The sequence below is a fragment of the Solanum stenotomum genome, chromosome 1, assembly GCF_019186545.1.
Source record: "Solanum stenotomum isolate F172 chromosome 1, ASM1918654v1, whole genome shotgun sequence".
Lineage (NCBI taxonomy): Eukaryota > Viridiplantae > Streptophyta > Magnoliopsida > Solanales > Solanaceae > Solanum > Solanum stenotomum.
This window is the reverse complement of record NC_064282.1, coordinates 23,200,810-23,220,857: the sequence shown is the minus strand read 5'-3', so window position 1 is coordinate 23,220,857 and position 20,048 is coordinate 23,200,810. Positions and strand designations below refer to the sequence as shown.

The 20,048-nt window shown below is 31.6% G+C and overlaps 1 protein-coding gene across 1 annotated transcript in view; it reads left to right on the top strand.

Annotated features, from left to right (window-relative positions):
- LOC125861954 (germin-like protein subfamily 1 member 13) overlaps positions 1-14,893 on the top strand; it is a 143,791-nt gene extending 128,898 nt beyond the window's left edge. The window contains exon 4 of the mRNA XM_049541895.1: positions 14,550-14,893. Coding sequence (XP_049397852.1) covers positions 14,550-14,746 — 197 coding nt within the window. The 3' untranslated portion in view covers positions 14,747-14,893. The remainder of the gene's footprint in view (positions 1-14,549) is intronic.
- The last annotated feature ends 5,155 nt before the right edge of the window (positions 14,894-20,048 follow it).

Sequence of the window (20,048 nt, the reverse complement as noted above, 5' to 3'; positions counted from 1 at the left end):
CTTCTGGGCTTATGGGGGTCCAGTTAGGTTTAGTCTAGTTGTACTTAGTTTGTTTCTGGTATGCTCGTGTTCTTCCTTTTCTTATCCGCTTTGACCTCTCTGTGTCTAGATTCTATCCTTTCTTATTGTTTTTACCCTTTTTGCTCAGTCGGCCTATGATGCCTACTGAGTACCTGTTGTGTTGGTACTCATGCTACGCTCTGCATCTATTTCGTGATGCAGGTCCCAGTACCAGTTACCAGCGGTGATTAGTTCCAGCCTTTTTTTAAAGTTGTGATTCGGAGACGAGGGCGAGCACTTGGCGTTTTGGGGTTTGTTCTGTCTCCTTCTTTTGTTTTAGCTAGTCTTGTTGCCTTTGAGACACGCTCTGTTGTGGTCCACTTTTGGGACTTGTACTCTTTATTAGATAGCTCTGTACTAGTGACTTCCAGGTCTGGGAGGGATTTCTGTATATATTTATTTTGGGTTGCTTCCGCTTTGTTATCCTTGTTTAGATTATTATTTTCGCTAGTTTCTGCCCTTTTGCTCATTGCTTGATGTTCTGGGTTACGGGTTGGCTTACCTACTGGTAGGGTATAGTAGGTGCCATCATGACTCGAGAAATCGGGTCGTGACAGGAATATAATTGGTTGAGTTTTCCTTTGGGTTGATATTCTTTATAATTAAATGTGCATTTGATGGTTCATATCTATTTTAACGTAGATTGATTTTGGTTGTAGAGCTCGAGCAATTCCTCTCCATTTAAAGTACCCGCATACAATGGCAAAATAATTTGATCTTGTCCTTATGTATTAGTAGAAGCTTAAGCTTGGTTGTTTACTACTTTAGCATGATTTTAGTTATTATCACACTCGTGAGTTTTCCCAGAATCTTTACTCATGAGTTCCATCGAGTTTATCTGCCATATTTTAGCTTAGGAATTGCTATAGCAGATTATGTTAGACAAATTGCTACAATATCATTTATGGGTATGGATAATACATTATGGTACAATTTAGGAATTTGAACACAACCATAGCTACTCTTTTCCTTCTCCTTCATTGATTGTTGTGCCATTCAAATTAGCATAGACTGTCATTTTTGATTCGTGATTCAGCGGACATTCTACTTGTGTTTAATATGGACCATTTGACTATGGAAGATTTTGTCCCCTTTGTTGGTATACCATTTGATTGAGGTTCCAGAATCTGGAATTTATACACTAGCTTTGCTTATCGTTGAGCCCATTTGAAGTTTTGTTTAATCATGTTATGCTTGTAAATATAGTTTCAGTTGCAAGAATGGTAAGGATGCATTCTGTGTACATCTAAGACCAACATTATGTCTCTATTCTAATTCCTATCACATGATTAACTCTTTTATACATTTTAAGACATCTATATGTTTTTTTTTATTTGATGTTGGAGTATGGTCTTGGTAAAAAGTCAAATATTTGATAGCCTATTTGTCCGCAACAATTTTAGCATGTTGGTTTAGTAAGTTGACACTATAAACATCCTCTTGTATTTAAAACCATGCAGGTAATGACAACCTTAGCACTATATATATGGCCTAATCTGATTTTAATAAATTTAAGATTAGTATAGTTCCTTATCTTTAGATGTATGTTGAATGTGTAATCTCTATCTATTGATGTTCAAGTTCATTGTAACGCTTTATTGATTTTATTTTATTTTATTTTTATTTTCTTTTACTCTCTGATCATTTGAAAAATATTGCATTGGTATATAGTGGATACTTGAGGAGGGCTATTTTGTCAAGAGTATTAATGCTCTTATCCATTCTTTTAAAAACTTGTTGTTACCTTTCTTTAAGCCTTGCTCCTTATTAAGATTGTTGTAGGTTCAATTCTTAAAATTGGTATATTCATGTTGGTTAGTCTATTTTACATTAATTAGATTAAGCATGAATTTTGGCATAGCAATGGGTTCAAAATGAGTTGATGAAACTTGGCATGTGGCTTTGATAGGGCACCACCATGCGACTTAGTTTAATTAAAGAATGTGTCGTGTGAATACTCGTTTTCGATAAATGTAGTAAGTTTCCTTAATTAGTTTGCTTGTTTGATCAATGATATCATGTTTTGTGTTGTATCTTAGATATTTACCTTCTTACATCCCATTGATTGCACATTTAATTATTGTTTATGACAATTCTAATTTCTTATCATCCTTTTTATTGCATGTGAAATATTTCCGAGTCCTCATGGGCTTCCACCCTCTCGTTGCATTTCGATGATTGAGCCATAGGGTCCCAAATTTTCTTTTGTTTGAGTCAGCCGGGTCATCCGAATAGGGCTGTACAGGGGCTGGAAATTGAAATCAAGTCTCAGAAAGCTGAAAACAGGCTGAGATACAGCCCGTATACACTGATATATATCGGTATACACTCATATACAGGGCGAAAAGTGTGAAAATACAGGTCTGAGGCGAAATACAGGTGTTCGGAAGCAAGAGATACTTTATCCAAAAAAAAAAATTGATGCTAAAATTTGGGAGTTATTTTCACAATCCTTTAAAAAACTTATCTCTATTTTAAATCTTAATTTGTGCCTTATATATTGAAAAATTACAAAATGGCACTTGACAGTTAATTCAATCATCTCTTGTTTTTTACTAGCTACCTCCCTTTTAGCTTTTCATTTTTCAACTTTAAGATTCATTGCTCCCTCTTCTATTTTACATTTTGAGTCAACTTGCTACATTCTATAATTTATTACTTGAGTAAGTTGCAAGTTGATGAATGAACCAAGATGTAACTCCATTGTAATTTTTTTACAAGATTACTAACCAGTTCTAAAATCCACTATTAAATTATCTCAATAATACTTATTAAGTATGGCAATGAACTCATGGGGTTTAAGTTTTTTGCCAAAATCTACAACTAGATTTGGAAGAGATAACGATTCTCATTTGGGTAAAAGGAATAAATATGCTAAGATAGAGCAAAGTACTGAACTTTGGTTTATTTTACGATGAATGGTCAAAATTGTACCTAACCTATTGCAATATCCTTTACTTTACGTTTCATCTATCTATTATTAGTCAGCCCAACCTATTATTTTCTCGCCTTAAATTACCCTTCTTCCTAATATGGACTAACCTGCGAATCTCTACATGATTTCGTGACACCATTTAATTGGCTCATATGGAACTCTATACCGGCCCTATCAAATAGTGTCGATGCAGAATTTTCAACACATAATATTTTTCTCGTATATTTCAACTAGATGAGAGTATAAGTAGTCACACCTAATTTCTGGTTGTTTGAAAAAAATCATAACAAACCCAAAGCATAACAATGAGCATGTGGTTGTTCATAACAAGTTTAGTCATTACTTCTTTCATTTGTAATTCCCCTGCTTATGCTTATGATAACAACCCTCTACAGGACATATGTGTTGCTGTTAACGACTCTCACGCTTCAGGTTAATCCTCCTTCTATATTATTTATTTGTTTCGGAATGAGGCATAGTTTTTGTAATCTGAATTTGTTGCTTATAGTTACAGCTATACTTTATTTTACCTGTGCAGTTTTAGTGAATGGAAAGATTTGCAAAGACCCAAAGCTTGCAGCACCAAATGATTTCTATTTTTCAAGTCTTAATTTTAGTAGAGATGTATTCCCCAAGTATGGTATTGCTGTAACTATTGTGGGTGTAAAAGAAATGCCTGGACTTCACACTCTTGGTATTTCTACTTCTCGTGCTGACATTGAACCATAAAGTGTTTCTCCATTTCACACGCACCCTCGAGCTACTGAGCTGATAACTGTCCTGAAGGGTACTCTGTACGTAGGATTTCTTGTTCCTGATCCTGCAAACTTCTTTAAGAGTCGCCTCTTCTCCAAAATCTTGAATCCTGGCGATGTGTTTGTGTTTCCAATAGGTCTTATTCACTTCCTGTATAATGTGGGACACAAAAAAGCTGTTGTTTTTGGCTCTTACAACAGTCAAAATCCTGGACTTATTGCGATTCCTAGTTCAATCTTTGCTTCAGAACCGCCTATCATGGACGACATTCTTGCCAAAGGCTTCCAGCTGAATAAGACAGAGATTGCGCAACTTCGAAAGAAATACCCTTAGGATATATATATTATGTCATTAAAAATATGATTATGTTGCTTCTTATGAAAGCATTTGGAATAATATTTTACTAAATAACTTCTAAATTAAGTTTCAATCTATATAACTATATGATCTTTCTTGAGTAATAGATTTATTCCAGGAAGAATCATGAATATACAATATGAAGCATATTATCTTACTCCCTCCATTTAAAAAAGAATAACCTATTTTCCTTATTAGTCCGTTTTAAAATGAATGACGTCTTTCCTTTTTTTTGGCAACATTTTAATTTCAGCTTTCCACGTAACATGTTCAAGACCAAAAGATTAAATGACATTTTGATACATTTGATATAACTTTAATTAATTTAGGACGACAAGCTTAAAAAGTTTTTTTTTTTTTTAAAACTCCGTGTCAACTGCCATAGCCCGTGCCACACAAGCAATTCTTGAACAATATTGTACAAAAGTGTCGAAATGTGATCAATTGAAGAAGAAACTGTAAAGAGATGAGAGTATTTTTGGAAGCTTTATATGAAAGCATTGGAATAAAACTCCTCTAATAAATACTGTTCTTTGTATTTTTCCAGTATTTGGAGTGACCTTATTCATTCATGGAAGCTGACATTTTTGTATTTGGAGTGAACTTATAATGCATTCATGGAAAACTGACATTTTCTCTAATTTTCTTTCTTCTCATACTTGCTGTTATTTGTTGAAAAGTGAAATTTTGTTAATGAACTTGTGCTATATGTTATATATATATATATATATAGATCGGTTTTCTTTTCTTAGATGAAAGTAACATAGATTTTCTCATCTCGTAAGGTTAATAACTTAAATTGAAAATAAAACTGATAGACGAACCTTTCTTATTACAACCTTAACATCAGATAAAAGTTTCAACAACATTGTAATCCACAATTGATTCATAGATCTTGATGCGATTGACAAAAAAAAAGGTATCTAAACACAATATTTCATATTAAAATGTGGCTTACAGATCCATATTTCAGAGAATGTAGATACCATAGAACAGAAATCACAAACACCTACAATAAAAGGTGCCTCAAACACACAAAAGCATTTCTACATTTTACAATGCAATTTATTAATGGTAGAAGATTGCTTACATTATATTTTTTTCAACATGCTTCATCATTATCTCTCCTTTGTGATTGTTTGTTCTCCATGGTATATCCATTGAACGTAATCTTTCATAATCCCTTTTATAAACAAGTCGTCAAACACTACTTCTTGTGTTTGAAAATTTATATTCAAACAGTCTTGGCATGGACATCGAATTTTAGTGTTCGGATCAAAATGAGACCGAAAAAGTTTCATAAAAGATTGAACACCCTCAACATATCTCTTAGAAAATGTTGGTTCATGCATCCATTCTTTATCCATGATAAACTGCACAAACATGTAACCATCAAATAATTAAATATTAAAGATAGAAATTAGTTCATAAATCAAAATGATTAGAAACAATTAGCCTCAAATAAAATAGCTCAACTTACCCCAGACCTGCGGCGATAACTTTAATTCTAAATGGGCAGTGAGGATTGTGGAATGCTGCTTCACTTTAAAAAGGATAGGCATTATTTAAGTTTTGGGCTCTCTTAAAAATTTGCGGCAATACATAAACATGACCTTCAACTTACTTCATCTGACATTTATGTCCTCCAATTTGAAGTGTGCACAAGTAGACACTTAAAATTTGTATAGAATTAAACAAGAAGACACATGTCCTACTTGACGTCTTATGTGAAACCTCCCGTGTACTATGTCACATATGACGAGTATGTCGACTTGTTCAAATTTATACAAGTTTAAGTGTCTACTTATATACACCCAAAGTTAAATGGCATAGATGTTAGCTGAGGCCAAGTTAAATGACATATTTATGTATTATACCTAAAAAATTATAAGAACAGTCTACTTGGCGGAAATTGGCCAAAATTAGCCTAAATATTGCAAAAAAATTGGCCACGGCCAATCATGACGAGTTTGATGGTTTATCATAAAGTTCATGACCCTAACACAATTTTGAACACGTTTTATGCAGTACAAAGTGTTTCAAAATGGAGATGACTAATTGACGAATTTATTTTCAGCCCAAAAATCTTTTGTAACAAAATTTGAATTTTTAAACAACAAATTAATTCATGGGATTAAAGGACTTTGCCAAAATCTACGAGGATATTTGGCGGGAAGAAGATTCTCATTAGGGTGACACGAGAATCGATGAGATGGGATGGTAATAAATTGGTATAATGAGATTACATATAACTAAAAGGTAAATTATATTCCAAAATAGTGCAAAGTACTGAACTTCAAGTTTATTTTACAAAGAATAGTCAAAATTGTACCTAATCTATTCAGTATGTTTTGCTTTTAAGTTTCATCTATTTATTGATCTCTCAAAACCTAACCTATTATTTACTAGACTAAAATTACCCTTCTTGCAGACGAAAAGATCTGTGTATCTCCTACATCATAGTTTCGTGACGCCGTATAATTGGTCCTTGTGGAACTCTTAATTTAACCCTATACTAGCCCTACCAAAAAAATGATTTGATGCTAAAATTTCGGAGCTATTTTCACAATCCCTTAAAAAACTAATCTCTATTTTAAATCTTAATTTGTGCCTATATATATTGAAAAATTACAAAATGCCACTTGACAATTAATTGAATCATCTCTTTTGTTTTACTAGCTACCTCCCTTTTAGCTTTTCATTTTTCAACTTTAAGAGTCATTGCTCCCTCTTCTATTTTTCATTTTGAGTCAACTTGCTACATTCTATAATTTATCACTTAAGTTGCAAGTTTATCCATTGTCATTTTTTACAAGATTATATTACGTACAGTGTTGCTAACCAATTCTAAAATCCACTATTAAATTATCTCAATAATACTTATTAAGTATGGCGATGAACTCATGGGGTTTAAGTTTTTTGCCAAAATCTACAACTAGATTTGGAAGAGAAACGAGGTGACACAACTATTGATGAGTTGGGAGAAAATATGCTAAGATAGAGCAAAGTACTCAACTTTGGTTTATTTTACGATGAATGGCCAGAATTGTACCTAACCTATTGCAATATCTTTTAATTTACGATTTCTTCTATCTATTAATCCCTCAAAAGTCAAAACCCAACTTATTATTTCGTGGCACCATATAATTGGTTCATAGGGGAACTTTAACAGTTTAACTCTATACTAGCCCTATCAAATAATGTGATGCAGAATTTTCAATACATAATATTTTTCTCGTATATTTTAACTATAAATAGTCACACCTTTGTGGTTGATTGCAAAACAAAAATCATTACAATGAGGATGTGGTGGTTCATAACAAGTTTAGTCATTACTTCTTTCATTTGTAATTCCCCTGCTTATGCTTATGATAATAACCCTCTACAGGACATATGCGTTGCTGTTAACGACTCTCAGTCTTCAGGTAAATCATCCTTCTATATTATTTATTTGTTTCGGAATAACGCATAATTTTTGTTATCTGAATATGTTACTTAGCTTCACTTTATTTTACTTGTGCAGTTTTTGTGAATGGAAAGATTTGCAAAGACCCAAAGCTTGCAACACCAAATGATTTCTATTTTTCAAGTCTTAATTTTAGTAGAGATGTATACCCTAAGTATGGTATTGCTGTAACTATTGTGGGTGTAAAAGAAATGCCTGGACTTAACACTCTTGGTATTTCTACTTCTCGTGCTGACATTGAACCACAAAGTCTTTTTCCATTTCACACGCATCCTCGGGCTACTGAGCTGATAACTGTCCTGGAGGGTACTCTGTATGTAGGATTTCTTGTTCCTGATCCTGTAAACTTCTTTAAGAGTCATCTCTTCTCCAAAATCTTGAATCCTGGCGATGTGTTTGTGTTCCCAATAGGTCTTATTCACTTCCTGTATAATGTGGGACACAAAAAAGCTGTTGTTTTTGGCTCTTACAACAGTCAAAATCCTGGACTCATCACGATTCCTAATTCAATCTTTGCTTCAGAACCGCCTATTATGGACGACATTCTTGCCAAAGGCTTCCAGCTGAATAAGACAGAGATTGCACAACTTCGAAAGAAATTCTTTTAAGCTATATATACTAAAAATATGATTTTGTTGCTTCTTATGAAAGCATTTGGAATAATACTTTACTCCTAAATAAAGTTGCAATCTACGTAACTATATAATCTTTCTTGAGTAAGGGATTTATTCCAAGAAGAATCATGAATATACAATATAAAGCATATTATCGTACGGACTCCGTTTAAAAAAAATGACCTAATTTCCTTTTTAGTTCCTTTGAAAAAGAATGACACATTTCCTTTTTTGGCAAAATTTTAATTTCAGATTTCCACGTAACATGTTCAAGACCACTAGATTAAATGACATTTTGATATTTTTTATATAACTTTAATTTAGGACGACAAGATTGAAAAGTCTTCTTTATTTTTTTAAACTCTGTATCAAATCAAATTAAGTCTTTCTTTTTTAAATAGATCGAAGGGAGTATTATAGTTTAGCTTGATGGCATCTCTTTTTCTTTTTTTTTTTTGGTAATCCTATTAAAGAACTCAAACAAGCATGAAATTACCTTCTCCAATGTTGCATCACACATATTGTACAATATTGTTCGACAAATGCTTGTGCCCTGGCACGTGTAGTGCACAGGCATTTCTCGAACAATATTGTAGAAAAAAGATGCTAGTTGGTGTATAATAGTTTCTATCTTATATGTGATTATTAGTGTAATAATTTTTGAAGTTAAGTGTTAGGTAATCAAGACAAAATATAAAAAGAAAAAGTGCAAGTTCGAAAAGATGAAATATGGTCTTATGATTAGTTTACATGAGTATTGAATGTCTTCCAAATTTGCGATATTTTCATGCATTGTGTAGTAAAAACAAAAGACTTATAACAATCCTACATAAACTTTAAAGAATTATAATTAAGAGACAAATAATTACTTTTTCTTAGCACACATTTTAAATTACAATATATAATACATAAAGCAGATGAAATTCATGTAATTAAGACAAATCAAAGGTGAAAGTAGGATGCTCATTTCTGTATGGATAATATTTTAGGAAGCTAAATTACCTCTTTAAATATATAATATACGTAAAATAGCTTGAAAGTTCACACGGTATCCTTTTTTTAATTTTAAAAAGTAAGTAAAAACACAATCATATACTTAAAAAATTAAATACAATGAATTTAAAATAAAATCTACTAACAATGAAAAGAATAATAATATATAGCACAATTTTTATAGTATTTTCCGGTGATAAATCAAATATATATCTTATTTAGATAAGCAAAACATTATAAATGAGTATTTAACTGTAAATATATAGTCAATTTTAGGACTCTAATCGAGCAATTTTAAGATTGTTGTCCAAGAAGAAGATTAAGTCATTTAAGATCAAATTAAAAAAAAAAATTAGACCAGTCATTAGGTTTTAAAGAGTAATGAGAATAGTCAAATAAACTCTTTTATAGAAGATGGTCAAAATTGTACCTAACCTATTCAATACTATGTTTTACTTTTACGTTTCATCTATCTATATCTATTAGTTCTTCAAAATCCACTCTTTTAATTGGTGCATGTGGAACTCTTAACCCTATACTAGCCCTATCAAATAGACTAGTACAAAATTTTCTATACTTTTTTTTAGGGTTTGTTTGGAAAGCCACGTGATAATTGAAATTAGTGTAATTACTAGGGTAGTAATTACACTGTCTAGTAATTACACTGACATGTTTGGTTGTCACAATGTAATTACACATGTCCTATTTGGATGTCACAGTGTAATTATACATATTCTGTTTGGATGCACAATTGCAATCATAAAATTATATTAAAATTTAAAAATAAAAATTAATTATTTGAAAAATAAGAAACTTTATAAATGACATTAAATTAAATATTTAAGATATATATTCTTTTTTGAAAATATATTAATTAATAAACATACATTCTTTAACAAATATTATGAAAAAATAATTGGTTTATATCTTTTCAAATTAATATATTTCAATTGAATTGATCATAAAAACTAAAAGTATGAAGTTTCTACGAACATCGTGAAATGCATCTTTGTTAAAAAGATTAATACATAAATAAAATGCCATAAATTATTAAATGTTTGACAAAAAGATATTCTATCAAGTCTAATTAAAAAATGACGTGCAATGTGAATTCAATATTACTAAAACAAATGAAACTGAAAATATAACATAAGTTATAAATTCAAAACAAAAAATTTAACATTACACTCTTATAGCAAACTTCAACATAGCATACATAACTATGATTTTATTTTATTTTATTTTAAAAAGATACATAAGTCTATAACCTTGCTTAACAATAAATTATATTTTAATTTGAAAATTAAAATACTAATAAAATTATGGTAATGAGAAAATAAGCATTGCATAAAGAAATAGATAATACAAAAAAATTGCATAGAATCACGTAAAATAAGGTTGAGAACAAGAAGAAAATGAAATATAATAATATAAAATAAAAAACAAACTTTTAGAATAATAATAAACAAAATAACTTAAAATAATAGAGTAAAAAAAATTAAAAAATAAAATAAAAATAGAAATTAAAAAGTAATCAGCTGGTAACTACACCATGTAATTACCAGCAATTCACTGCCTCTGCCTGTGAATTGTATAGTGTAATTACCCCCTGCCAATTACACCAATTACCAGCTGACCAAGTAATTACTTGTCCAACCAAACATGACAGACAGTGTAATTACACATAATTACATCAAATCCAATTACCAGGGTGTCCTTCCAAACAGGCCCTTAATCTTAGCCTGTGTTTAGATAAGTAGTACTTATGAAGTCATGGTTTTAAATTAGTATTTGAATATATGTAATTTGAGATCGTGGTTTTAAATCTTAAATTCTTTAAAAAACAAGATTTGAAATTTCAAATCATGATGTCAATTTTTTTAAAATGTAAAATTCGACTCATAAGTTTTTATATTATAATTAAAAAAAATACCTACCATTTTATATTTTGCAAAAAAAAAAAAGACTCATGCCTGGCAAAAAGTTTGTGTACCATGTCAACAGATTATATTAAAGAATAATCAATTATTACTATTAATGAATAGTGGATCTATATAAAATTATGTGTATTATAAAATTTGTAATCGTAAGCATTTCGTTAGAAAAGGAACATGGATAATTGGAGATATGTGATTTGTTAATGCAGCGTTTTAGGATATTTCAAAAATCTTATTTATGAATCATGATATACTCATTTGGTAAGATTGTATAAGAATTGAGAAAATTTCGATAGCTTTTACTCAACAACTTATGGAGTATTTATGTTTATTTTTAAAAAATACAATTTAAGAAATTCAAATTATAAGTCCAAATAAAACTTCAATTTTATATCAATACAATTTCAAATCACATGTCCAAACGAAAGACTTTCAAATTGAATATAAATATCAATTTTTCTTCAAGGAGTGTGTAATGAGATAGATCTCAGTGCATGTCATTTTAATTGCTCTTTTTACTATATGATAGTGTGTAGAATTTTTTTGTTATTATCTTGCTTAAGTATGTTATTTTCAGCAATTTGTATAAACTGCTTCAAGCTACGAAATTTAAGATATTTATATACTATTTAATAATTGTAAGGAAAATATAAATTTTCAAATTAATGACAACCTAGTTAAATACAAACTATAAATAGCATCACTACGAAATAAAACATCATCAAGAGCTTGTGATTAGTGGCAAAAAAGTTATCCTTACAAGCTTAGCTTTTAGCTACGATTATATTATACTTCTTATATTACAGTTAATTTCAAAAACCTTCTCTTAGATTTGACTTTGTAACACTAATATCCTTAGTAATTTGAGATATAATACTCACCTCTTCATATAACGAAACTAATTTATATAATAAAATATTTATAATATTCCAAAATTACTCTTATCTGTCACCTTTTATTAATTCTAGGTTTTAAACATAAACCTCCTCCCCATTTTTTTTTTCAAAATTAAAGAAGATTTCAAGGACTAATAGCTTGATATTCAGACCAAATATGAAATTCCTTTGCATGTGTATCTGTCATGCCACCTCTGCAGATTGCAACGATTGGGATGTGTTCCGTACGAAGGATATTGTTTTTTCTAGCTAATTTAAATTGATAAATTGTTTTCCACAGATTACAGATTTGAAATATTATTTAGAACAATAAGTGATTTTTTTACTTTTTTTGTGTTTGTTGTATAAAAGAAAAAATATATTATTCCTAACGTATTTGTATATAATCTAGACAAATACTATGAGAGGTGAAGGTTGAGATAGGTGTTGGGTATTAATTGTCTTGAGTTTCTAATTGCCATAAATAGGTTTTCTTTTTAGGAAAAAGTTTAGGATTAGCTAGTGTTTTTCTTGTAGAAAAAGGTTTGGGACTCTGTAAAAAGAGGTTTGTTCCTTCTAACTTAATCAACATTTACAATATAGTCATAGGGTCTTTGAGAGTTTTGGTTAGGGTGAGAATTTGTGGGACACAAGTGATATGTTATCACTTGTGTGAACCTCCCATGTATTCCGAGTGAATTGGTTGAAGTTATGTCTTTCTATATTTTGTACTCTCATATTTATATAGTGGATTGCTTATCTCCTTTGTGGATGTAGGTCGGTTGACCGAACCATGCTAAATCTTTGTGTCTTTTAGTATATTTCTCGTTTGTCTTCTTACTCATGGTTTTTCGAGGGTTGCATTGCTAGCTTCCGCATGACACCTAATTATTTAGGTCCTAAAGTAGGGGACGGGCTACATAGGTGGAGATGAAGTTGGACTGTGTTAGAGGGTGGGAAAGACACAATCATTGTGAGATAGTACTCTCTCTGTCCCTAATTACTTGTCCAATTTTATATTTTTACTTGTCCCTTTTTACTTATCCATTTCTACAAATCAAGAAAGGACAATTTTTGTTTACCTATAATTATTCCCTCAATTAATTAATTTTGAAAAAGGTAAAACTTCTTGAAAATCTTAAATTCTTAATTCATCCATTTCATAATTTATATGGGTAAAATAGCAAAACTCACTATATTAATAATTATTCTCATAATAGGTATGTTAATTCAAAAGTGGACAAGTAATTAGGAGTAGATGAAGTATCACTTATAGAACCTGTTTTTTCCTACTTCCATTAAGGAAGTCATTAATTTCAGGAACAAATTGTTTTGCTATTGAAAATATTTTCCAAAATTTTACCAATTGAACGTGAAAAAATTTAAAAATATTTTCCTCCCATATGGAACACACCCTGGTGTAAAATTTTGCCCTTACAAAGTTGTAAGTGAATAAAAAAGTTTCTCCCTTCTTTTTTTTTCCTCATAAAGAAATTTTACGTGCCCCTTAAATATATCATGAATTGATGATGAAAATAAGATGAACTACACAGTGCAATAACTGAATTAATTGATGATTTAGCAACAAATGAATTTTGTAGCTAAGCAACAAATTTGCTACTAATTATTTTAGCAATAGATTAGGGACAAAATATCATAAATTTCTAAATTAGCTATGAAGTTCGGAGCTAGTTCTAATTGTTTTGTAATTTGTAAAGATGGAAGAAAAGTATGTCATATTTAATGCTATATAAACCGATAATTGGTTAATGTGGAACTCTTAACCCTATACTATATATCCCTACCAAATAGACTCGTGCAGTAAAATTTTCAGTACCCATTGTTTTTTTCTCGTATAAATAGTCACACCTTTCTGGTTGTTTGAAAGCAAACAAAACAATGAGCATGTTGTGGTTCATAACAACATTAGCCATTACTGCTTTCATTTGTTCCTCTGCTTATGCTTATGATAACAACCCTTTGCAGGACATTTGTGTCGCTGTTAACGACTCTCACGCTTCAGGTAAATCATCCTTTTATATTTTGATTGGGAATGAAGCGTAGTTTTTGTATGTATATACTCCCTATTTACTAGTCATTTTTGACAAATCAAGAGAGGATAAATTTTTTTTTTCTTGTTATACCCTTACCTTAATTTATTAGCATTGAGTTAATGACGGCTCTTATTATCTGAATTCTATGCTTAGCTTCATTTTATTCCACGTGTGCAGTTTTCGTGAATGGAAAGATGTGCAAAGATCCAAAGCTTGCAACAGCGAATGATTTCTACTTTTCAGGTCTTAATGTTAGTGGAAATGAAGTGCCTGGGTTCGGTATTGCTGTAAAGGCTGTGGATGTAAACAACATGCCTGGACTTAACACTCTTGGTATTACTCTTGTTCGTGCTGACGTGGAACCACAACGTATTGCTCCACTTCACACGCACCCTCGAGCTACTGAGATGATAACTATCCTGGAGGGAACTGTTTATGCAGGATTTCTTGTCCCTGATCCTGCAAACTTCTTTAAGAGTCGTCTCTTCTGTGTTCCCAATAGGTCTTATTCACTTCCTGTATAATGTGGGACACAAAAAAGCTACTTGTCTCTTTTATTTCAATAGTCAAAATCCTGGACTTATCTTGATTCCTAATTCAATCTTTGCATCAAATCCACCTGTTCCAGACGACGTTCTCGCCAAAGGCTTCCAGCTGAATATGACAGAGATTGCACAACTTCGAAAGAAATTCTCTTAGGCTAATGTGATTTTCTGAAGCGTTAGCTGCTCACCAGCGCAGCGTCTTATGAAATGCGTTGGAATAATAAATACTGTTTGCTGTATATTTCCAATGAACTTATTCATTCATGGAAACTGAAATAAAATCATAGGCTAATCTCGAATATAGCTGAATGTTTACTTTGTTGTTTTCATTAAGTTTATTTATAAAGGTATTTACTTTCTAGTAACAAATCACTTAATTAAATTGATCTGCGTGTTATCATTTTTTCTGTAACAAATATAACATAGTCAATTTTTATTTGTTGAAGTAATACCAGTATAACTGAATTAATTGATGAAAGCATCCAAAGTGGTACCAGTAGCTCTTGAAAGAAAAACCACAGCACAGTCAAGAATCAAGAAAGGGATTAGACGAAATTAAGAAAGTGAGATTTTGATGGAAGACATCAACCTAATTTAGTGGGGAAAAAAGAGTTTTGATTAATGGATGAGATGCGTATTTAATATAAATATGAATTAGTTTTTCTTTTTAAATCATAAAATTTAGAGAAGAAGAGAAAAGGCAAATATTTAAGAAAATAGATTAATAGAATTGGTAATAGTATCTCCTTTCCTTATTTTACTCTCTCTATGCTAAATATATATCTTCAAAAAAATAAAATCGTCTTTTTTTTTATTTTCTTGTTTTATGCAGTGAAGATATAAATATTTTAAATGGGTTAAAACGCGGTTTTCAGATCAAACCAACATGGTTATTTATGTTAGGATCGAAATAATTAAGGGTCATGCGGAAGCTAGCAAAACAAACCTTGAAAGACCATGAGTAAGAGATTGTTAAAGAGGGTAAAGAAAAAGATAGAGAATTGGTTAGGTGAAAGAAGTTTATTGTATTTGTTGTCTTGGTTATGCTATGGAATTGACTAGGTCTTCCTTGTAGAGGTGGCCAGGTGGGCATATATAAGAAAACAGGATCGAACCGAATTAAAAAAATCAAACTAAATCAAATCAAACGTTTTAAAAAAAAAAGAACCAAACCAAGTTAGTGTGATACGTACTCGGTACACACTATTGACAAATCGAAGTATCGAACCGGAGTTCGAAAGAACTGAACGTCCCCGCCTAGCTCCTTGTGGTTGGTGATTAATTCAAGTTAATGTTGGTGATATTTCATTTATGAAATAATCTAGGTTTAAGTTATTGAACAAACGATGTAGAAACCATTTGTTAATAATTGAGGGTTTCAACCTCCTAATATAAGGGTGGGGAACGGTTGTTGCGTTGAAGAGTAGGTTAGGGACTTAGGGTTGTTATGGAGAAACAATTATGTGAGTGTCTTTTGGGGGAAAATAATTACAAGGGACCCTTTCTAGAGATGGATTAACTCGAATGACTCGGAGAAAATGAAATATGTATTATTATTTAATTGGATATTTTTTTATCCTTTTAATGTTTGTCTAACAAGCGTTGAACACTTAATAAGTTCTTTTGTATTTAGATGGTACATGTGAAATGAAGTTGAGGATTAAAACAGAACAAAATTGAGTTAAAGTATCAAAATGAAATTTAGAAGCAAGTTAATGAGGTTGTGAATATATTTCACCTTATATATTTATATAGATGAATTTGGACTACAACTTTGTATTATTGATTGTAAAAACCTTAAATTCTACCTATTATTTTTTAACCTAAAATTACCCCTCTTTCTAACAGAAAAATGTGGGGATCTCTACATAATTTCATGACACAATATAATTGGTTCTTTTGGAACTCTATACTTAGCCCTACCAAATAGACTCCATGCACCCATCGGGTTTATCGTTTTTCTAATTTCTTCTCTCGCCGAGTGTGAAAGATTACCTTTTGATTTACCAGAAGCAGAAGAAGAATTAGTAGCAGGGTATCAAACCGAATATTCAGGTATCAAATTTGGTTTATTTTACATTGCTTCATATCTGAATCTACTAGTTTCTTCATTATTTGTAACAGTTCTTTACTTGGGAGGTTGGAATCTTTCTATTCCGTACATATTTGTTCCTGAGCTATTTGGCATAAATAAAGGGGGTAAAGTCTTTGGAACACTAATTGGTATCTTTATCACATTAGCCAAAACTTATTTGTTTTTGTTCATTCCTATTGCAACAAGATGGACTTTACCGAGGCTGAGAATGGACCAACTATTAAATCTTGGGTGGAAATTTCTTTTACCGATTTCTCTAGGTAATCTATTATTGACAACCTCGTCCCAACTTCTTTCACTGTAAAAGACCACAATATCCTAGATTCACGACTTGTCTCAAACAAGAGAAAGAAACAAGCATAAAATCTTTTTTATAGATATTTTTAATACCTCTTGGTTTTCTCTTAGTATACAAAATAGTAACACATTTCTGGTTGTTTGGAAAAAAATCATAACAAATCCAAAGCATAACAATGAGCATGTGGTGGTTCATAACAATATTAGTCATTATTTCTTTCATTTGTAATTCCCCTGCTTATGCTTATGATAACAACCCTCTACAGGACATATGTCACTACATCAAAAATGATCTTTAGCGGCAATTAATTAACGTCAATAGCTTAATTGCCATTAAATATGTACTTTTAGCGGCAATTAATTAGCACTCTTTATATATGTCCGTAAAGCCTTTAGCAACATTGGATCCAATGACAATTAACTAATGCCGGTAAAGACTTTAACACTCTTTGTTAATGTGTATATTTATTGCTGCTAAAAGGTGTTTTTGTTGTAGTGTGTTTTGCTATTAATGACTCTCACGCTTCAGGTAAATCGTACTCCTATATTTTTGCTTGGGAATGAGGCATAGTTTTTGTATGTATGTTATATAATTTGTGTCAGCTCTTATTATCTGAAATAATATGCTTAGCTTCATTTTATTTTACCTGTGCAGTATTCGTGAATGGAAAGATTTGCAAAGACCCAAAGCTTGCAACAGCGAATGATGATTTCTAATTTTCCGGTCTTAATGTTAGTGGAAATGAAGTGCCTGGGTTCGGTTTTGCTGTAAAGACTGTGGATGTAAACAACATGCCTGGACTTAACACTCTTGGTATTTCTATTATTCGTGGTGACCTGGAACCACAACGTATTGCTCCACTTCACACACACCCTCGAGCTACGGAGATGATAACTATCCTGGAGGGTACTGTTTATGCTGTCCCTGATCCTGCTAACTTCCTTAAGAGTCGTCTCTTCTCCAAAATCCACAAGGTCTTATTCACTTCCTGTATTATGTGTGACACAAATTAAAAAAGCTACTCCCTCCGTCCCATTTTATGTGGCACTTTTCGAATTTCGAGATTCAAACAAGTCTAACTTTGACAGTAAATTTTTCATAGATCTTTTAAACATTTTGAATTATCAATTGTTGTGACTTATAGTACTTTTACGTAGTTTACAAATATATAAATTTCATTTCAAAAAAATTGAAGATTTCATACGCAAATTCCCGGTTAAATTTAAACTGTTTGACTCTCGAAAAACGAAAAGTGCCACATAAATTGGGACAGAGGAAGTACTTGTCTATTTTATTTCAATAGTCAAAATCCTGGAGTTATCTGGACAATCTTTCCATCAAAACCACCTGTTCCAGATGATGTTCTTGACAAAGGCTTCCAGCTGAATAAGACACAGATTGCACAACTTCGAAAGAAATTCTATTAGGCTATATTATATGTCTTTAAAAATGTGATTCTGAAAGTTGTTTGCAGCGCATTAGCTCTCACCAGCGTCTTATGAATGCGCTGAAATAATACATATCTATAATAAATAGCGTTTGCTGTATAATTCCAATATTTGGAGTGAACTTATTCATTCATGGACGCTGAAATAAAATCATAGGCTATTCAAAGATCAAGACAGAGATTATTTAGAGGTTGCTAAACAGGATATATAAAGAAAAAGATATAGGTGAAAGAAGTTTATTATATTTCTTGTTCTGGTTATACTATGGAATTGGCTAAGTCTTTCTTGTAGAGGTGGACATATATATATCCAAAAAACGGATACAACCTAATTCAAAAAATGGAATTAAATCGAACCAAACCGAATTAGGTTGATACGCATTAAGTACAAACTATTGAAAAATCGAAGTACCGAGCTGGAGTTCAAAAGATCTGAGCGTTCATCCCTAGTTCCTTGTGTTTGGTGATTAATTCAAGTTAATGTTAGTGACATTTCATTTGCGGAATATCTAGGTTTAAATGTAAAATTATGTAGATTTTCATGTATATATTGTTAAACAATTAATGAAGAAACCATTTGTTAATAATAAAGGATTTCTATCTCCAAAGGGTGGGGAACGATTGTTGCGTTGAAGAGTAGGTTAGGGACTTAGGGTTGTTTCTGAGAAACAATTATGGAAGTGTCTTTAAGGGGAAAATAATTACCATTTTTGAAGATGGGTTAACTCCAATGACTTGGAGAAAACTGTTACCGAATAATTCACAGTTGCACAATATTGTATATATGGTAGTCTAGCTTATTTGAAGGGATTTGATTATTTAGTTACCATAGTTAGTTAGTACTATGAATTTATATCACTGTAATCATTGATCAATAAACAAGTTATTCTCTCCAAACCTTATCAATAACATGTTTTCAGAGCCTTGTCGGATCATAAAGTGTAGTATGTCGAACTTCACGGCTGGTCATTGTCACGCCCCGAGCCTACACCCTGGGCGAGACTGGCACTTGAGAATCATTGCTGGCCCCAAGCGAACCCTTGGCTTGATGACTTACTTACTCAGCGGAAGACTTAGACATAAGAAAGAGAATCCAAATACAAGATAACTCAACATGTCTCAAACTGAACTCATAATGTTTTAAGAATAAACATTTAACTTAGCCAAAATGGCAACTCAAATCTGAACATAAGCCAATAACAAAATGACGACAAATGAACTAATATTTGACTGACTATCTATGAAGCCTCTAAAACAACTGAGATGGATGTCGGGACAAGCCCAAGACATCCTAGTGAGCTAAAATGATAAAGTAATGAAAAAAGGGGGATCCTCCGGAATGCAAGGAGGCTCACCAATAACTCTGAAGCTCAACTGGATCAACGATGCGCTGGATGCTGATTCTGGTTACCTGCGTCTGCATCATAATACGATGCAGGCCAACTGGCATCAGTACATTGAATGTACGAGTATGCGAGTTGGAATGCTAAACATAACATAAGCTTGAAAAGAGTCTGAAAGAAACACTTACCTGACCTTTACTTAACTCAACTAATTTCAATATAAAGCAGTGTAAATAATGCAGTATAAAGAAAAGCTTTAAAACATGGTTTTCA